At 49.5% G+C, this 15,305-nt stretch overlaps 1 protein-coding gene across 8 annotated transcripts in view; it reads left to right on the top strand.

The window, feature by feature from the left end:
• SYNE2 (spectrin repeat containing nuclear envelope protein 2) overlaps positions 1-15,305 on the top strand; it is a 392,381-nt gene that overhangs the window by 255,034 nt on the left and 122,042 nt on the right. For 7 of the 8 annotated variants that reach the window (XM_051826403.3, XM_051826405.3, XM_051826402.3 and 4 more), the window contains 3 exons: positions 452-562; positions 4,581-4,697; positions 12,958-13,182. In XM_051826403.3, the coding sequence (XP_051682363.3) occupies positions 452-562; positions 4,581-4,697; positions 12,958-13,182 (453 nt within the window). The remainder of the gene's footprint in view (positions 1-451; positions 563-4,580; positions 4,698-12,957; positions 13,183-15,305) is intronic. The other variant, XM_051826401.3, reaches the window with a different exon arrangement.

Below are 15,305 nucleotides of genomic sequence, written 5' to 3'. Positions count from 1 at the left end.
CAGGCAGCAGCTGAGCCCGCTGCACCACAACACGGGTCCAGTCAATAGAAAGTCGAAAGCTGTATTGTGTAGGCTTTAGGAAGAGGAATCACATTTGGAAACAGGATTTAGTTCGGAAAAGAAATAGCTGACTCATGGCGCGTGTGGTGGAATCCAGGCTATGATTATAGCGCCTGGTGAGTTGATTTTTTTTAATGAATGCATTTTTTCATAGCTACAACTTGAGGAATACACTGGTTCTTTCCCCCATACCCACCCTCTCCCTGCCCCAGCTCCCATCCCACCTCCCTCTCCCTCTCCCATCTCCTTCTTCATTATGGTTCATTTTCAGTTTGACTGTACATACAGAGGACCACGGTGAGTTGACTCTTGTCTGAGAGGGATGGATAGGAGGTTGGCTATGGTGGTAGGAAATCGCTGCCTTTTGCTGACCAGTTGCTCCCCGTGGTAGACTGGAGATAAGAAGGCGGAGCCATCTTCTGCGTCGTGGTCTTTACCCTGGAAGCATGGCGAGGAGGTGGAGGAAGACCGAGCATCCTCATCGTCGGCCACCCTGGTTCAGGTGAGGCAGGGGCTGGGTGGGAGCCGGCCGCTCTTTGGCCTGACTTCCTGGGTTCTCTTCTCCCCTCTCCCCTCTGTTTGGTTTTCCATCCAGCTGCACTCAGACCTTTCGAGTGCCAACGCGTATTCCTGATAAGGAATGAAGATAAGGGACAGTACAGCCCTGTCTTGTTTGAAATAATGGGAAGGAGGGAACCAAAAAAATTTTTTTGGCAAATAAAAATTGTATGTGTAGTATAGAACGTGAGGTTTTTAAATATGTGTACTTGTGAAATGGCTATAGCAAGCTCATTAACATACGTATTACTTTTCATGGTTCTCATTTTTGGGGTGATAACACTTCAAATCTACACCTAGCAATTTTTTTCAGTCTTATGTAATCGCTAGTTATGAATGCATTCGGCTCGTAACACCTTGGACATTGGCTGTCCTGAGGTTATTCCTGTTGTCAACTGAAACTCTGCATCCACTGAGCAGCACATTGCCAGCCCCCCCCCCCCCAGCAGCCCCTGGTAACCCCTGTTCTGCTCTCTGCTTCTGTGAGTTCCACTTTGAGGGTCCACACAGGAGTGAGAGCCTTCAGCGTCTGTCCTGCCATGCCTGGCGTATAGTTCACGTAGCGTGGAGTCCTCCAGGTGCATCCACGTTGTCACAAATGACAGGATTCCCCTCCTTTTGAAGGCTGCGTAGTATTCCCTCATGTGTACAGACCACTTTTGCTCTGCACTCATCTGTCAAAGGGCATTAGGTTGGTTCAGGGTCTCTGCTGTTGGGAGCTCTTTAGTCTCTCACAATTATCCCTGCGCAGATGCAAGACGTCCAGGGTCTTGCTTGTTTGCTTCTCTGTTGTACATTCAGCAGTCATCGGAGAGTCCTTTCTCTATAGAAAACTCCGTATGCGATCACTCAGGCTGACCAAGGTGTGAGTCCCGGGAGCCCCGAACGAACACTTCCCCACAGCACTTCCCATGCTGCTTTTTTGAAAGTAGTTGCAGGAGGGTCTCCCCGGAATTCTTTGGTATTTTTAAAAATATTTATCTATTTATTTATTTATTTGAAAGTCAGAGTTACACAGAGGGAGAAGGAGAGGCAGGGAGAGAGAGTTCCATCCGTTGGTTCACTCTCCAATTGGCCGAAACAGCCAGAGCTGTGCCAATCCGGAGCCAGGAGCTTCTTCCAGGTTCGGGGGCCTAAGCACTTGGGCCATCTTCCACTGCTTCCCCAGGCCATAGCAGAGAGCTGGATTGGAAGAGGAGCAGCCGGGACTAGAACCAGTGCCCATATGGGATGCCGGCACTGCAGGTGGCAGCTTTACCCACTACACCACAGCGCCGGCCCCTGGAATGGTTTGTTAAAGAAAGTGCTGTGCAAGATAAATTAATGCAAGACGTCTTTTTCTCCTTAGGCCACTCTGAATCCTCCCCAGCCTCTCCGAACCTCACTTTAGAAAATCCTTATACGCTGGCAGTAAGCCAGCATCGTTGCCCGCTCCCGACAGGTGTCTGCCTCCTCCACCTCTGACGGGCTCCTGTCCAGGGCTCACCCCGCTTCCAGGCTGCCCCCCAGTAATCGCTGGCCCCTGCTCGCCTGTGCCCGCGTCTTCCCTCTCTGCCCTGGGCTGGGTTCCCCCTTCAGGAGTAGTCAGGTTTCCCTGCTAGGAAGCTCCCGCTGCTGTGACCCCATCCATCCAGCCGAGCTGCGGGGCCCCAACCCCAGCCTGTCCCTTCCGTCTCCTCTCTGCAGAGTCAGGGGCGTGCAGGCCCCCTGTGCACCTGCAGACTTCCTGCCCTTCCCCCAGGCCCGGCTCAGCTCCCCCCCTCCCTGGAAGCCTCCTGAGCACCTGCAGGGGCAGCGGCTTGCTTCCGCTTTTGAGTTCCCGTGGCACTCTGAACAGCAAGTCTGACTTAGCGCATTTTCACGCACACGTGCAGCACCGTTTCATGAATGCAGAAACTTTGTCTTCTACCTGTTTGTGTCCTGCACTTGGCTCCGCACGCTACTCGGATGAATGGGATCTCCTGGTCCCACCTCCCATCTTGATTTCATCTTGCTCTTTCCTTGATTGTTGAATGTCTTTGGTGCTGTGTGGTCTAGTTCTGGCCTCTGGCTACACGTCTGCTGCTGGCTGCTTCTGAAACACCAGTTTAGTCTGTTCATGTAGTCCTAATCCTTAATGACTTCTCCACCATGACAAGGACGACTGGCCGCCTCTTCCTTCCTGAACTGCAATGTTCTTTCAGATTAATTCTGCACTTTCTGGTCTTTGCTACCTCCAACTCCTCCTCCTCCTTCTCTTCCTTCTCTGCCTGTAGCTGTCCCTCTCCCCCTCTTCTCCTGTCCCTCTCTCATGGGGATTTTACCTCCTGCCACAGCTTTCATGGTCACCTCCACCAATGATCCCCAAATCAAACCTCTAATTTTTTTTTTAAGATTTTCTTTATTTATCTGAGAGGTAGAGTTACAGAGAGAGGGAGAGACAGAGAGAGAGGTCTTCTATCTGCTGGTTCACTCCCTAAATGGGTACAATGGCTGGAGCTGGGCCAATCCACAGCCAGGATTCAGGAGCTTCTTCCAGGTCTCCCATGTGGGTGCAGGGGCCCAAGGACCTGTGCCATCTTCTACTGCTTTCCCAGGCCATAGCAGAGAGCTGGATCAGAAGAGGAGCAGCCAGGACACGAACCGGTGCCCATATGGGATGCCAGCGCTGCAGGCAGAGGCTTAGCCCACTATGCCACAGTGCCAACCCCAAATCTCTAATCTTTTTTTTTTTAAAGATTTATTTATTTATTTGAAAGTCAGAGTCACACAGAGAGAGGAGAGGCAGCAAGAAACGGAGAAACAGAGAGAGAGGTCTTCCTTCTGCTGGTTCACTCCCTATATGGCTGCAACGGGAGGAGCTGTGCCAATCCAAAGCCAGGAGCCAGGAGCTTCTTCTGGATTTCCCACACAGGTACAGGGGCCCAAGGACTTGGGCCATCTTCTACTGCTTTCCCAGGCCACAGCAGAGAGCTGGATCGGAAGTGGAGCAGCCGGATGGGATGCCGCTGCTTAAGGCCAGGTTGTTAACCCACTGCACCACAGCACCGGGCCCCCCAAATCTCTAATCTTGACTATTGTCTTAAATCTATTCCACATTAAGCAGTCTGGGGAAGTTGAGTCTTTCCAATGAAGACAAACCTAAGGAAGCTGATTCTTTTTCCTAGTGAGCTTTCACTGAATGTACTTGATTGGGGCGAGCGTTGTGGTACAGAGGGTTAAGTGACCTCTTGCCATGCCAGCATCCCATAGGAGCACTGGTTCGAATCCCAGCTGCTCCACTTCCAATCCAGCTCTCTGCTATGGTCTGGGAAAGCAGCAGAGGATGGCCCAAGTGCTTGGGTCTCTGCACTCATGTGAAACACACAGAGGAAGTTCCTGGCTCCTGGCTTCAACCTGGCCCAGCCCCAGCTGATGTGGCCATTTAGGGAGTAAAACAGCAAATGAAAGCACGCTTTCTCTCTGTCTCTGCTTTTTGCATTAATAAAGTAATCTTTTTAAAAAGTAATTACGGCCGGTGCCGCAGATCACTAGGCTAATCCTCCGCCTAGCGGCGCCAGCACACCGGGTTCTAGTCCCTGTTGGGGCGCCGAATTCTGTCCCGGTTGCCCCTCTTCCAGGCCAGCCCTCTGCTGTGGCCCGGGAGTGCAGTGGAGGATGGCCCAGGTGCTTGGGCCCTGCACCCCATGGGAGACCAGGAAAAGCACCTGGCTCCTGGCTCCTGCCATCAGATCAGCGCGGTGCGCCGGCCGCAGCGCACCGGCCGCGGCGGCCATTGGAGGGTGAACCAACGGCAAAGGAAGACCTTTCTCTCTGTCTCTCTCTCTCACTGTCCACTCTGCCTGTCAAAAAAAAAAAAAAAAAGTAATTACTAAAAGCGATCGCCCTTGACCTTCCTGGGGATTTTGCTAGCTGTTGGGAGCGGGCACAGGAGGAAGAGCTTTGGGGGCACCTGTCAGGACCTCTGATTCTTTCCTTTACAGGAGGTGAATGGAAAAATAAGCACCTGTGACAGTTCCATGGCGCAGATTCTTGTACCAGCCACACCAAACACCGAGCAAGGCCCAGAATTCTCGCTGAGGCCCGGCCAAACAGAAGAGGTAAGTTCCTCTTGGTGAAATACCGCTGCTCAAACAAAGAGCTGACCAGCAGTCCTGCGTGTCTGTAGTCAAGTGCTGCTGATGAACTTGAACCTCTTCCTTTGGAGGTGCCGTGCAGCTGTGCAGCCGGAAGGTGCATCCTTGAGTCATTGCCTTGGAGAACGGGCGTGGCTCGAAGCCGCGAGAAAGTTTTCAATCATTTCTCGCGCGACAGCCTGAAGCAGTCTTTCATTAATGGCCACTGTAATCTGTAGATAGAACACGCCTGGCAGTGAGAGTGGAGACAGGCTGATGTCAGTTTCATGGCCCGTTTCGTTAGAGGCATATCTGTTTATCTGCTTAATTCTCAGATCATCCGAGGGTGCTTCCAAAACTTGGTGGAAGGATGTGATTCAAAGATAGCGTGCATTCTCCAGGAACTTTTTTTAAATTAATTAATTTATTTGAAAGTTAGAGTTACACAGACAGAGAAGGAGAGGCAGAGAGAGAGAGGTCTTCCATCCCTGGTTCACTCCCCAGTTGGCCGCAACGACCAGAGCACGCCGATCTGAAGCCAGGAGCTTCCTCCAGGTCTCCCACACGGGTGCAGAGGCCCAAACACTTGGGCCATCTTCCACTGCTTTCCCAGGCCACAGCAGAGAGCTGGATCAGAGGTGGAGCAGCCGGGACTTGAACAAGTGGGATGCCGGCACTGCAGGCAGCAGTTTTACCCACTACACCACAGCGCCGGCCCCTCTCCATGAACTCTTTGGAAGATCTCTTGGTTAAGGGTGACTCATATCTATCATACATTTATAAATGAAGGACTTAAAATGCAGGGAGGAGGCATACAGGTAGTCGGTGGGGTAGAAAAGACTCAAGCGCAGAATATCCCACTGCCTTCTCCATTTGAAATCCCCTGCCTCAGGAGTTTCCCCGGGGGACCCTCGGGGCTTCATTTCCCGGGTGAGTTCTGGCGTCAGCCGAGTCCAGAGCTCCAGGAGTCGCGCTGAGGGAGTGTCCCGAGGGAGACACCGACACACTGCTGCTGCTTTTCTTTGGTTCCCAGTTGTTACTGCTCTCCTTTTCTGCTCTGTTCTCTATTGTATTCTCCCCATCTTTTGTCTACACTTACAAAATATCCACATTAGCTGTCAGGTTGTGACTCGTCTCTGGGCTCCACCCTCCTCCCCTTTCTGTTCTCTGTCCTCTTAACAATAGTGAGGACTTCAGAAAATCCACCGGAGAGTGCAGTGAAAAGATGAGCTTGGGGCCCTAGCTTCCTGCTAATGTGCGCTCTGGAGGCAGTGGGTGGTGACTTAGTACTTGAGCACCTGCCACCGCCAAGCGGGAGACGTGGAGTTCTGGGCTCCTGGCTTCCACCTGGCCCAGCACTGCGATTGCAAGCAAACATTTGAGGAGTCAATGACCAGATTTGCAATCTCTTTCTCTCCCTCTCTCCCTCTCTCTCTCTCTCTGTGTGCTTTTCAAGTATTTTTAAAAGGGCTTATTTTGATGTAAATGCATTTTGAAATCTAGGCATTGTTTTTTTAATACACATTTTCATGAACTTTTTGAAGCTCCTTTGTGTACAGGGGTTTTCACAGTTTTCTTGAACAAAAACAAACATGTTTAGATTCCATTTTCCTTGGAGCTTGTTGAAGGACCTACATATATGCCCTGCAAGGTATTTCTTGGAAATAATTTCTTGGTATTTCCTTGGAAATCTGTACTTGGATTTTTCATATTGTATATTTTCCATATACCTCTTATAGTATTTTATATTTATCTGTTTTCATCTATTTGAAAGGCAGAGTGACAGAGGGAGAGAGACAGAGATCTTTGATCTGCTGATTTGCTCCCCAAATGCCTGCAATAGCTGGAGTTGGGCTAAGCTGAAGCCAGGAGCAAGGAACTCATGTGGGTCTCTCCCACCTCCCAGCATGCATTAGCAGGAACTTGGATCAGAAGTGCAGTAGCTGGACTTGAACCAGGAGGCCAAAATGGGATGCACGCATTCTAAGCAGCAGCTGAACCCACTGGGCCATAAGTCCCGCCCCTCCACAGGCCTTTTGAAGACTGTAGATTCTCTCTGTGGGTCCTCGCAACAGCCTGGATGAGTGAGATACTAGTATGACCCCACTTTACAGATGGAACACTTGAGGTTCAGCGAGATGAAAGGCCAGGTAGCCAGTAGTTGGCAGAGTTACGGGAACAGCCCACGTTGTTCGTGCCCGTGGGACCGGAAGCTGATCTTTTCACTAGGAGGCTGTGCTGACTGCTAAACTGACAACGCGTTTGGGTTCAAGGGCACCTCTGAAGGTCCATGGGATATAGAGTGAAAAGGTAAGCTTGTAGAGGGGCAAAGTTTTCTGAAGCCCATACAAGGATCTTGAAAACATTTCAGGAAAAATGTGTGTTATGAAATAAAACTCCGGCCGCAGCGCGCCGGTCGCGGCGGCCATTGGAGAGTGAACCAATGGCAAAAGGAAGACCTTTCTCTCTGTCTCTCTCTCTCACTGTCCACTCTGGCTGTCAAAAAAGAAAAAAGAAATAAAACTATGCATGGATTTCTAAATTTGCCCCGGGGACGGAGGCTGGTGGATCCTCAGAGGACCAAGAAGAGATGTCAGCTTTACTACAGTCCCTGCTGACCAGCCAGGAGCTCTTGTCCCCAGCTGCCCCGAGCCCCAGGGCTCTGATGTTTGGCTGTCTGCTCTGTGGTCATTTCCACCTCATTGGCACAGCACCAAACAGAGGCAAAGTGCAAACTGCCCCGAGACTGGGCAGCCGGTGCCGTCAGCTGCGTGTCAGCCTTGGCCATCCGTTGCTTTCAGAGGTGAAGTGCACCGGCTACATGAGCATTGTGTAATATTTAGTAGAACTCAGAGCCGTCTCCATATGACAACAAAGAAAAAAATGTGGTACAGAAAGATGGAAAACCAAGGAAGAGCCGGCCAAACAGTGTAAACCACCATCTCAGCCTTTTGGTGCAGGCCGCGTGTGTGCGTTTGTGAGTTAGCACTGCGCTTTAGACTGGCAGTTATCTTGTACGCCAGAAATACATGCAGTTAATCAGTGTTGGTCAGAAATTTTCTTTTTAAACAGTGCAAGGTGATGGAGAAACGCTAAACTAGCCAGATTGGACCACCCACTGGATACGAGTGTTGAATTATCACAATATACCCCCCCCAGTATGTAGAACTAAAATAACTTTTAAGTGTTTATGTATTTCTGTTTGTTTATTTCAGAGGCAGAGAGTGAGATCTTCCATAGGCTGGTTCACTCCCCAAACGTTCACAACATTTGGGGCTGGGCCAGGTCAAAGCCAGGAGGCCGGAACTCCATCCTGGTCTCTTACGTCATGCGTGGCAGGGACCCCAGTACTTGGGCCATTTTCTGCTGCCTTCCAAGCACATTAGCAGGAAGTTGGCTCAGATGCAGAAGCCGGACTTGGTCTCAGGCTCTCCAGTATGAGATATGGGCATTGTAAGCGGTAGCTTAACCCACTGTGCCACAGTGCCTGCCCCAATTAAAATCATTTTAAAATATCTCCCCCCACCAAAACAAAAAAACCCAAAAAGTGGGCAGAGATGTGCAGAACTGACTGTAAATGCAAAGGTTTGGTATTTTGGCATGAAAATTAGCCGTAGTCAGAAAATTAACTTGCATTTCCACTGTGTGTGGGAGTAGAACTCAAACATGCTGATTGCCCAGCTCAGGGGCTAGGGTGGATGTTGGAAGTGTGGTGAAATTAAGCCAAGAAGGGGCGCTTCTAGATTCCAGGGCGTGTGCCTCACGGATGGAAGTCGGGTGGTTGCGTGGCCATGGCGGTGTGGATTAGCGCCCTCTGCGTCAGTTTCTTCATTGTACACGGAGAATAGAAACAGGCTGTAGTTGAAGCCGGGGGGGCCTGTGGACCACACTTTGCGCAGCGTCTGGCTCATCCTAAGAGACCAGGGATCGTTCCCCCACACTTCTACTATAGGATGACATAATTCTTATTTAACATCATACTTCTCAGCCCTCCAAAATGTACATTTGGCTCTTCCGAGGGAGAGGATAGTTACAGGGGTGCTGTTGTGGACTTGGAGCTGAACGGTCACAGAGCTTTGTGACCTTGGGCCTGTGCTGCTGGGAGGTGTTGGGGTGGCGCGGCAGGCCAGAGAACTGGCGCAGTGTCAGAGTTTGGGTTTCTTTGTAAATAGAAGTGGGTGAGCTGGCTGTTGGTGGGTCCCTGGGGCCAGTTCCAGCTAAGTTCTAGCCAGTTCTAAGGTTGCAATTATTTTTTTTTTATTTGTTCCTCTTTGTATTCCTTCCAGGTTCAAGTAACTAGCAAATAAAGCCCAGATTAGTTGCCCTGCTGCATGTTTCCTCATTAATGTAGTGAGAGAGCAAAGAAACTCAAGCCTGTATCTGCTTTTAAAACCTGTATGGCATATGATAGGTGCGCAAATAAAATATTCTTAAATAAAGAAGGTAGATGGTGTATGTATTACAGATTAATTAATTAACGAATTAATACTACTAACAGATGGCAAAAAAGGGGGGATCCCCAAGTCTTTGCCATTAAGATAGAGCAATATTACTAGCAACCAGCTGGTCACATAACTAGAAATTGATGTCTGGCAGTAAAATTAAACAACTGTTGCTTTTTCCAAAATCAGGGTTAAAATAGAAAATTAACGGGTGAATGCCGTACCTGATGGTTCTATGCCCATGTTCCACATGGTTCCTGAGCTGATGGAACTCACTTCTGGCTGCTGACTCATGCTTCCTGCTAATGCAAGTCCCTAGGTTCCCTACCCGTATGGGAGACCTGGATGGGGTTCTTGGCTCCCTGCTTCAGCTCAAGCCATTGAGGGCATCTAGGTGTGTGAATCAGCAGATGGGAGCTGTCTCACTCCATTTCTGTCTATTTCTTCTCTCTGTTTCCTCTCTACTCTCCTCTCTCCCCTCTCCTCCCTCCTTCCTCCTCCTTCCTCTCTCCCCTCTCTCCCCTCTCCTCCCTCCTTCCTCCTCCTTCCTCTCTCCCCTCTCTCCCTCTCTCCCTCTCTCTCTCCTTCTTATAGATAAACAGTGATGGGTATTGTGGCTTAGCAGATTAAGCCACAACTTGGGGATGTCCACATCTCATATCAGAATTCCTGGTTCAAATCCTGGCTACTCTGCTTTGGATCCAGCTTCCTGTTAATGTGCATCCTGGGAAGGCAGCAGATAGTGGCTCAAGCACCTAGTATTTGCCACCCACATGGGAGCCCCAGAAGGAGTCCCAGGCTCCTGGCTTCAGCCTGACTCAGCCCTGGCTGTTGCTGGAATTTGGGGAGTGAACCAACTGGTGGAAGAGCTCTCTCTCTTGCTCTCTCTCGCTCTCTCTCAGACTCTCTTTCAATAAAATAAAAATAAATAAACAAACATTGTTTAAAATAAAAAAAATAGTGACTCCAAGCATGGATGTGACTGTGTTTGAAGTTCAGAAAAAACAAAGACAAAACAGGACTTCTTTGAGTGCAGTACTGGATAGAAGTTATAAAAATAGACTGATGAAGGCAGAAGAAAAAGCCAAAAAGAGGAAATATGGGGGAGGGATTTGAAAAAGTTCATGGAAAATGGAAATAAGGAATGTTGGTTTTGGCACAGAAAGTGTTTTAAATCCGTGCCTAGCTTTCCATCACATCAGTCTTTTGAAGAACCTTTGTACACGTGGATCTCAAAATTTCACCACAAAATAAATGTATCGTGTTATTTTGCTTTCCATGAATTCTTGAAGTACTCTCGTATATTTAAAGTTAAGAAACAGTCAAAGGCAAAAAAAAAAAAAAAATACAGCCCAGAGATACTTTTATGATACTCCTCAGTGTGTGGAGTTGCGTAGCATTTTTATGCCCTATGTGTTTCCGTTACTGCTAACCGATTCTGCTCACTGTGTTTCTCTGAAAGTTCTATGTCAACCAGAATGCCACAGGCCAGGGAAGTGTGCGTTTATGCTGAGTTGGGGTGCACATCAGTGAGCAGCTCGCACTAGAAATCTGCCACTTAGCTCGAGTTCTGCTAAGATGGCAGCCTGTTAACAAAGGTTCACCTGGGAAACACTGCATTTTATCATAATCACAATCAGTCAATGAGATGCTTCTTTGACACCAGTCATTCTGTAGCACAGAGCACACATCCTGGGGGCGGGATTGTGGTGGAGCAGGTTAAACCACTGCTTCCAACACCTGCATCCCATATCAGAGTGCCAGCTACTCCTCTTCTGATCCAGCTCCCAGCTAATGTGCCTGGGAAGACAGTGGATGATGGCTCAAGGTTCCTGCCATACACATGGGAGACCTGGATGGAGGTCTGGGCTCCTGGCTTTGGCCTGGCCCAGCTCTGGCAGTTGCAGCCGTTTGGGGAGTGAACAGCAGATGGAAAATCACTTTGCCTTTCCAATAAATACACACACACACACACACACACTCCTTATTCCTAAGTGAATTTCTTTTTTTAGTGGGGGCCGGTGCCGTGGCTCACTTGGTTAATCCTCAGCCTGTGGTGCTGGCATCCCATATGGGCACTGGGTTCTAGTCCCGGTTGATCCTCTTCCAGTCCAGCTCTCTGCTGTGGCCCTGGAAGGCAGTGGAGGATGGCCCAAGTGCTTGGGCCCCTGCACTCTCATGGGAGACCAGGAAGAAGCACCTGGCTCCTGGCTTTGGATCAGCGCAGCGCCAGCCATGGCGGCCATTTAGGTGGTGAACCAACAGAAGGCAGACCTTTCTCTCTGTCTCTCTCACTGTCTGTATTTCTACCTGTCAAATAAAAAAAATGAAAATGTTCTACATTTAAAAAAAATTATTTTTTTAAAGATTTATTTATTTGAAAATCAGAGAGAAAAGGAAAGGCAGAGAGAGAGAGAGAGGTCTTCCATCTGCTGGTTCACTCCCCAAATAGCTGCAATGGCCAGAGCTGGGCCAATCCAAAGCCAGGAGCCAGGAGCTTCTTCCGGGTCTCCCATGCAGGTGCAGGGGCCCAAGGACTTGGACCATCTTCCACTGCTTTTCCAGTCACATTCGCATGGAGTAGGATTGGAAGTGGAGCAGCCAGGACTCGAACCAGCGCCCACATGGGATGCTGGCACTGGAGGTGGTGGCTTTACCTGCTGCACCACAGCACCAGCCCTGTTAAGTGAATTTCTCTAGAATGGCCAGTATAATCGGAGTATTCCAGAGAAGGATAGGGAGCACAGTGGGAGATAAATGTATCTCTGTATCAAATTATCTTTTACCTCTAAATTGAAAATGCCTAACAGATAATTACTGGACCATTCTTTCATTTCTGAGAAATATTCTACGGGGTCCATAAGCGATCCAGCTGTTTGAGTGCAGTGAGAACACAGCACTGACCTGTAAACTTTTGGTCCTTCACACAGCGATATCTCAGTGCTGAGTCGGTGAAAGTCCTACCAGGGACTCCTTATAAAGAACAGGAGATACTTTCAGATCGCCCTGCTGAAGGTCATGGTTTGACTCCAGCTGTTTGTAATCAGAAGTGCAGCTGAGTCATCCATGTTCCTTGTTATATCTATATATATGCACATGTATATAAAGCTAAATACTTCAGAGCCTACTTGAGAAGTGTGAAGTTAAAAGCGTGTGGTTTGCGAGAACACTTCAGAAGTTTATGGAATTCAAAGATCAGTTTATTTTGATGCAAGGCATATTTAAAATCCAGGCACAGTTTTCTCCTACGATGCATTTTCCATGAACTTTTTAAAGATCCACGCCTCCCCTCCTTGTATTTCATTGTATCCTGGCTGGTGTCGTAAAGAGTTATGTATTTATTTTAGTTATTTAGTTTTTGATGCTTGGTGTTTTTTTTTTCCCCTGATTCAATAGCGTGCACGCCAATGTAAGCGTTGCTTAATCGTGTGCTGTGCACCTTGAAACGCTGGCCAGTTCCCTGCAATGCCTGGGACGCCCACACCCGCACGCACACGCTCTCACCAGTCTCCTGGGGCTTCCCGCTAACGCCCGCACGCCCGTTGGCTTCCTCTGTTCCCCAGGAAGACCGTACCTGTGTACATGCAGCTCGGCTGCCTGGAAACCTGTGGCGCCGGGTCACGTGACTGTTGCTATGCCCGTGGAGGGGGCATTTTTCGCTTCTTTCTTCCTTCTTCTGCCCTTATTTTGTTTCTTTTAACTTGGGGGAAAATATCGGAGGCTCCCAGGTCTTGGCAGGTGCACATCTGAAAACTTTGGACTCCTGGCTTTTCACCCCGGGATTATCTGTGGATTTATCTTAGGGTGCCGCGCCTCCCATCCAGGTTCTGGACTTTTCTGAGGAGCCGGGAGCTGCCGGAGCCACGGTGGAGAGAGGTGGGCCTGAGCTTGCAGAAGTCCTCCATGCCTGCAGATCCCAGGTAGCCGAGCTGGAGCTGTGGCTGCAACAAGCCAACGTGGCATTCGAGCCGGAAACATTAAACGCAGACATGCAGCAGGTGGTGGAGCAGGAGTTGGTCGGCTGCCAGGTGAGACTGATGCCCAGAGTTCATGGTTTGCCTCTTGACCAATCAATTCGCTGCCAAGACCGAGTGAGTTTCTCTTAAAGCAACAGCAGGCTGCTTTCCACGCATTGGACCCTCCCATTTTCGATGGCCTCAGTTTGCGATTCCCAGGGTAATTCTTTAAAATGCTTTGTGTACGTGGTGTCTTTGGGAGGACAGGAATGGGTAATTACATGCCAGGATTCTAAAGCCCAAATCCAGCTCTGTCCCTTTAACTGTGGACTTGGGGGACCCCTCTGTACATGAGGGTTCTTCAGTAAATTTGGGGGACATATGTATTATGAAAAAACTGGGCATGAATTTCAACTTTCTCTGCACCAAAATAGACATAACTCTTGATTGCATTTTTCCAATGAACTCTTTGAGATCCCTTTATACAGTATAGTGGGTGATCTCCCAGTGTGTTTTTATAGGAATTCCATGAAATAGGGGGTGCAAAGCAGTGTCTGGAGCAGGAAGTATGTAAAAAGTGCCTGGGAGGTGCTGAGTGTGATTTGCACCAGGAGTGATTCACCAGAAATGAAACTGCTGATTTGCAAGGTTGCACGGAGGTGGAGAAGGCTTCGAGGCGCTCTGTGGTCTGAGCTGTGCAAGGGGCAGGCGGCAGCTTCTCTCCTCTCCCCACCTGGAGAAAAGCTCGGGGCCCAGCGCAGAGGCTGGGATCTGTGTCTTTTCAGGAGAGGCATCCAGCGGCACGAACCGCAGAAGCCTCTGCCTGCACCCGCGTTTAGGACACCTGCCTGCTGGCGTGTTTTTCTGCCAGGCCCAGGGAGCTCTGCCTGCACTGGCCTGTTGTGTGGTTGGGGTCACCTGCCCTCCCTCCATCAGTGGCGTCCAGTCTCCCCTTCTTCTCAGGCCCCAGCCACAACATCTAGTCGGGGAGGCTGGCAGATGGGCTGGCCTCTTTGGGGCAGCTTGGCACCCATGATTCCAAAGGTCTGTGGCCTGGCTGATGGGGGGTGGGGCACACACCTGCAGGAAAGAGCCAGCGTAGGAATCGTATTGCACGGGGCAGCACTGTGCTGACCTGAACCCGCGCCCTTGCAGATGGTGGCTGCAACCGTCAAGGATCTGTTTGCCCTCTGGGTGGTGCAGACTCCGTGCCAACTGCTCACTCGCCACCGAGATCCCATCCTTTATCAGAGCTTGTGTGTGTTGAGTTCAAGGTTTTCCGAGCTGCGCCAAGAAAAGATCTGACCACTAGATGGCAGTCGCACCCAGGCACAGGACGGTGATTGGTCTCTGAGGTTTACCCGGAAGGGGGCAGGTGCAGTTTTTGGGGAATATGGCACCAGTAGGCTTGGAGCTAATGGTTCTGGCGTGCTGTGAGGAAATAAACAACACAGGGGCCAAAGGCAAGGGCCACCTTTGGCTGATTTATGTATCAGTGTAACACCTACACTCTAATATGAGACCAGCAAAACGCCTCCCGACAGAAGCAAGCAAGGAAAATTATTTGGCAATTTAATAGCTGAGAAGACAGAATTTTTGCTAATATGATATCATCCCAGTGAACTCTGGGAAAATAGACCCTCCGCCGGCCGCTAGTTCTGTCTCCTTGGTTCGTTGCTTTGGGGAGGTCAGCCGTAGTAGGCATGGAAGATGTCCATCTTCTTTGACCTAATAATGCCGTCAGTTTACATTTGCCCTCTGAAAATCATCTAGAATGAGGAAAATGATGACATTGATGACAAAAGCGAAACACTGGAAAGACTTAGAAGGGGAACAAGATGGAAGTTGAAGAAGTTCACAAGTGAATCGTGGAATTGCCATGTGTGGAGTCACGCAGTGAGAAAAACGCATGAAACAGCTAAGCGGGAAAAACTGAGCACACGGTGTTTACAATCGCTTAAACATCAACGAGTGCAAATTGTTTCCTCTTCGAAGAATCTATGAAGCATAAATATCATTTGCTTAGATGAAGGAGTTACTAGATACTTGAAAAATTTGTTTTAAAGATGGAGTTCCTTAAGCTTCTCTCAACACACTGAACGTGCTCCTGTGCTGTTATGGTGCCAGTGGCGTGGGCGGGGTCCTTGGCCCCCGAGGGCACAGACCTCCCCTGGGGATACATGGGGAACTTGCTT

This window comes from Oryctolagus cuniculus, chromosome 20, assembly GCF_051225735.1.
Source record: "Oryctolagus cuniculus isolate XC-2025 breed Fujian yellow rabbit chromosome 20, ASM5122573v1, whole genome shotgun sequence".
NCBI classification, from domain to species: Eukaryota; Metazoa; Chordata; class Mammalia; order Lagomorpha; family Leporidae; genus Oryctolagus; species Oryctolagus cuniculus.
The sequence above is the reverse complement of the archived record's forward strand: the minus strand, read 5'-3'. Positions and strand labels throughout refer to the sequence as shown.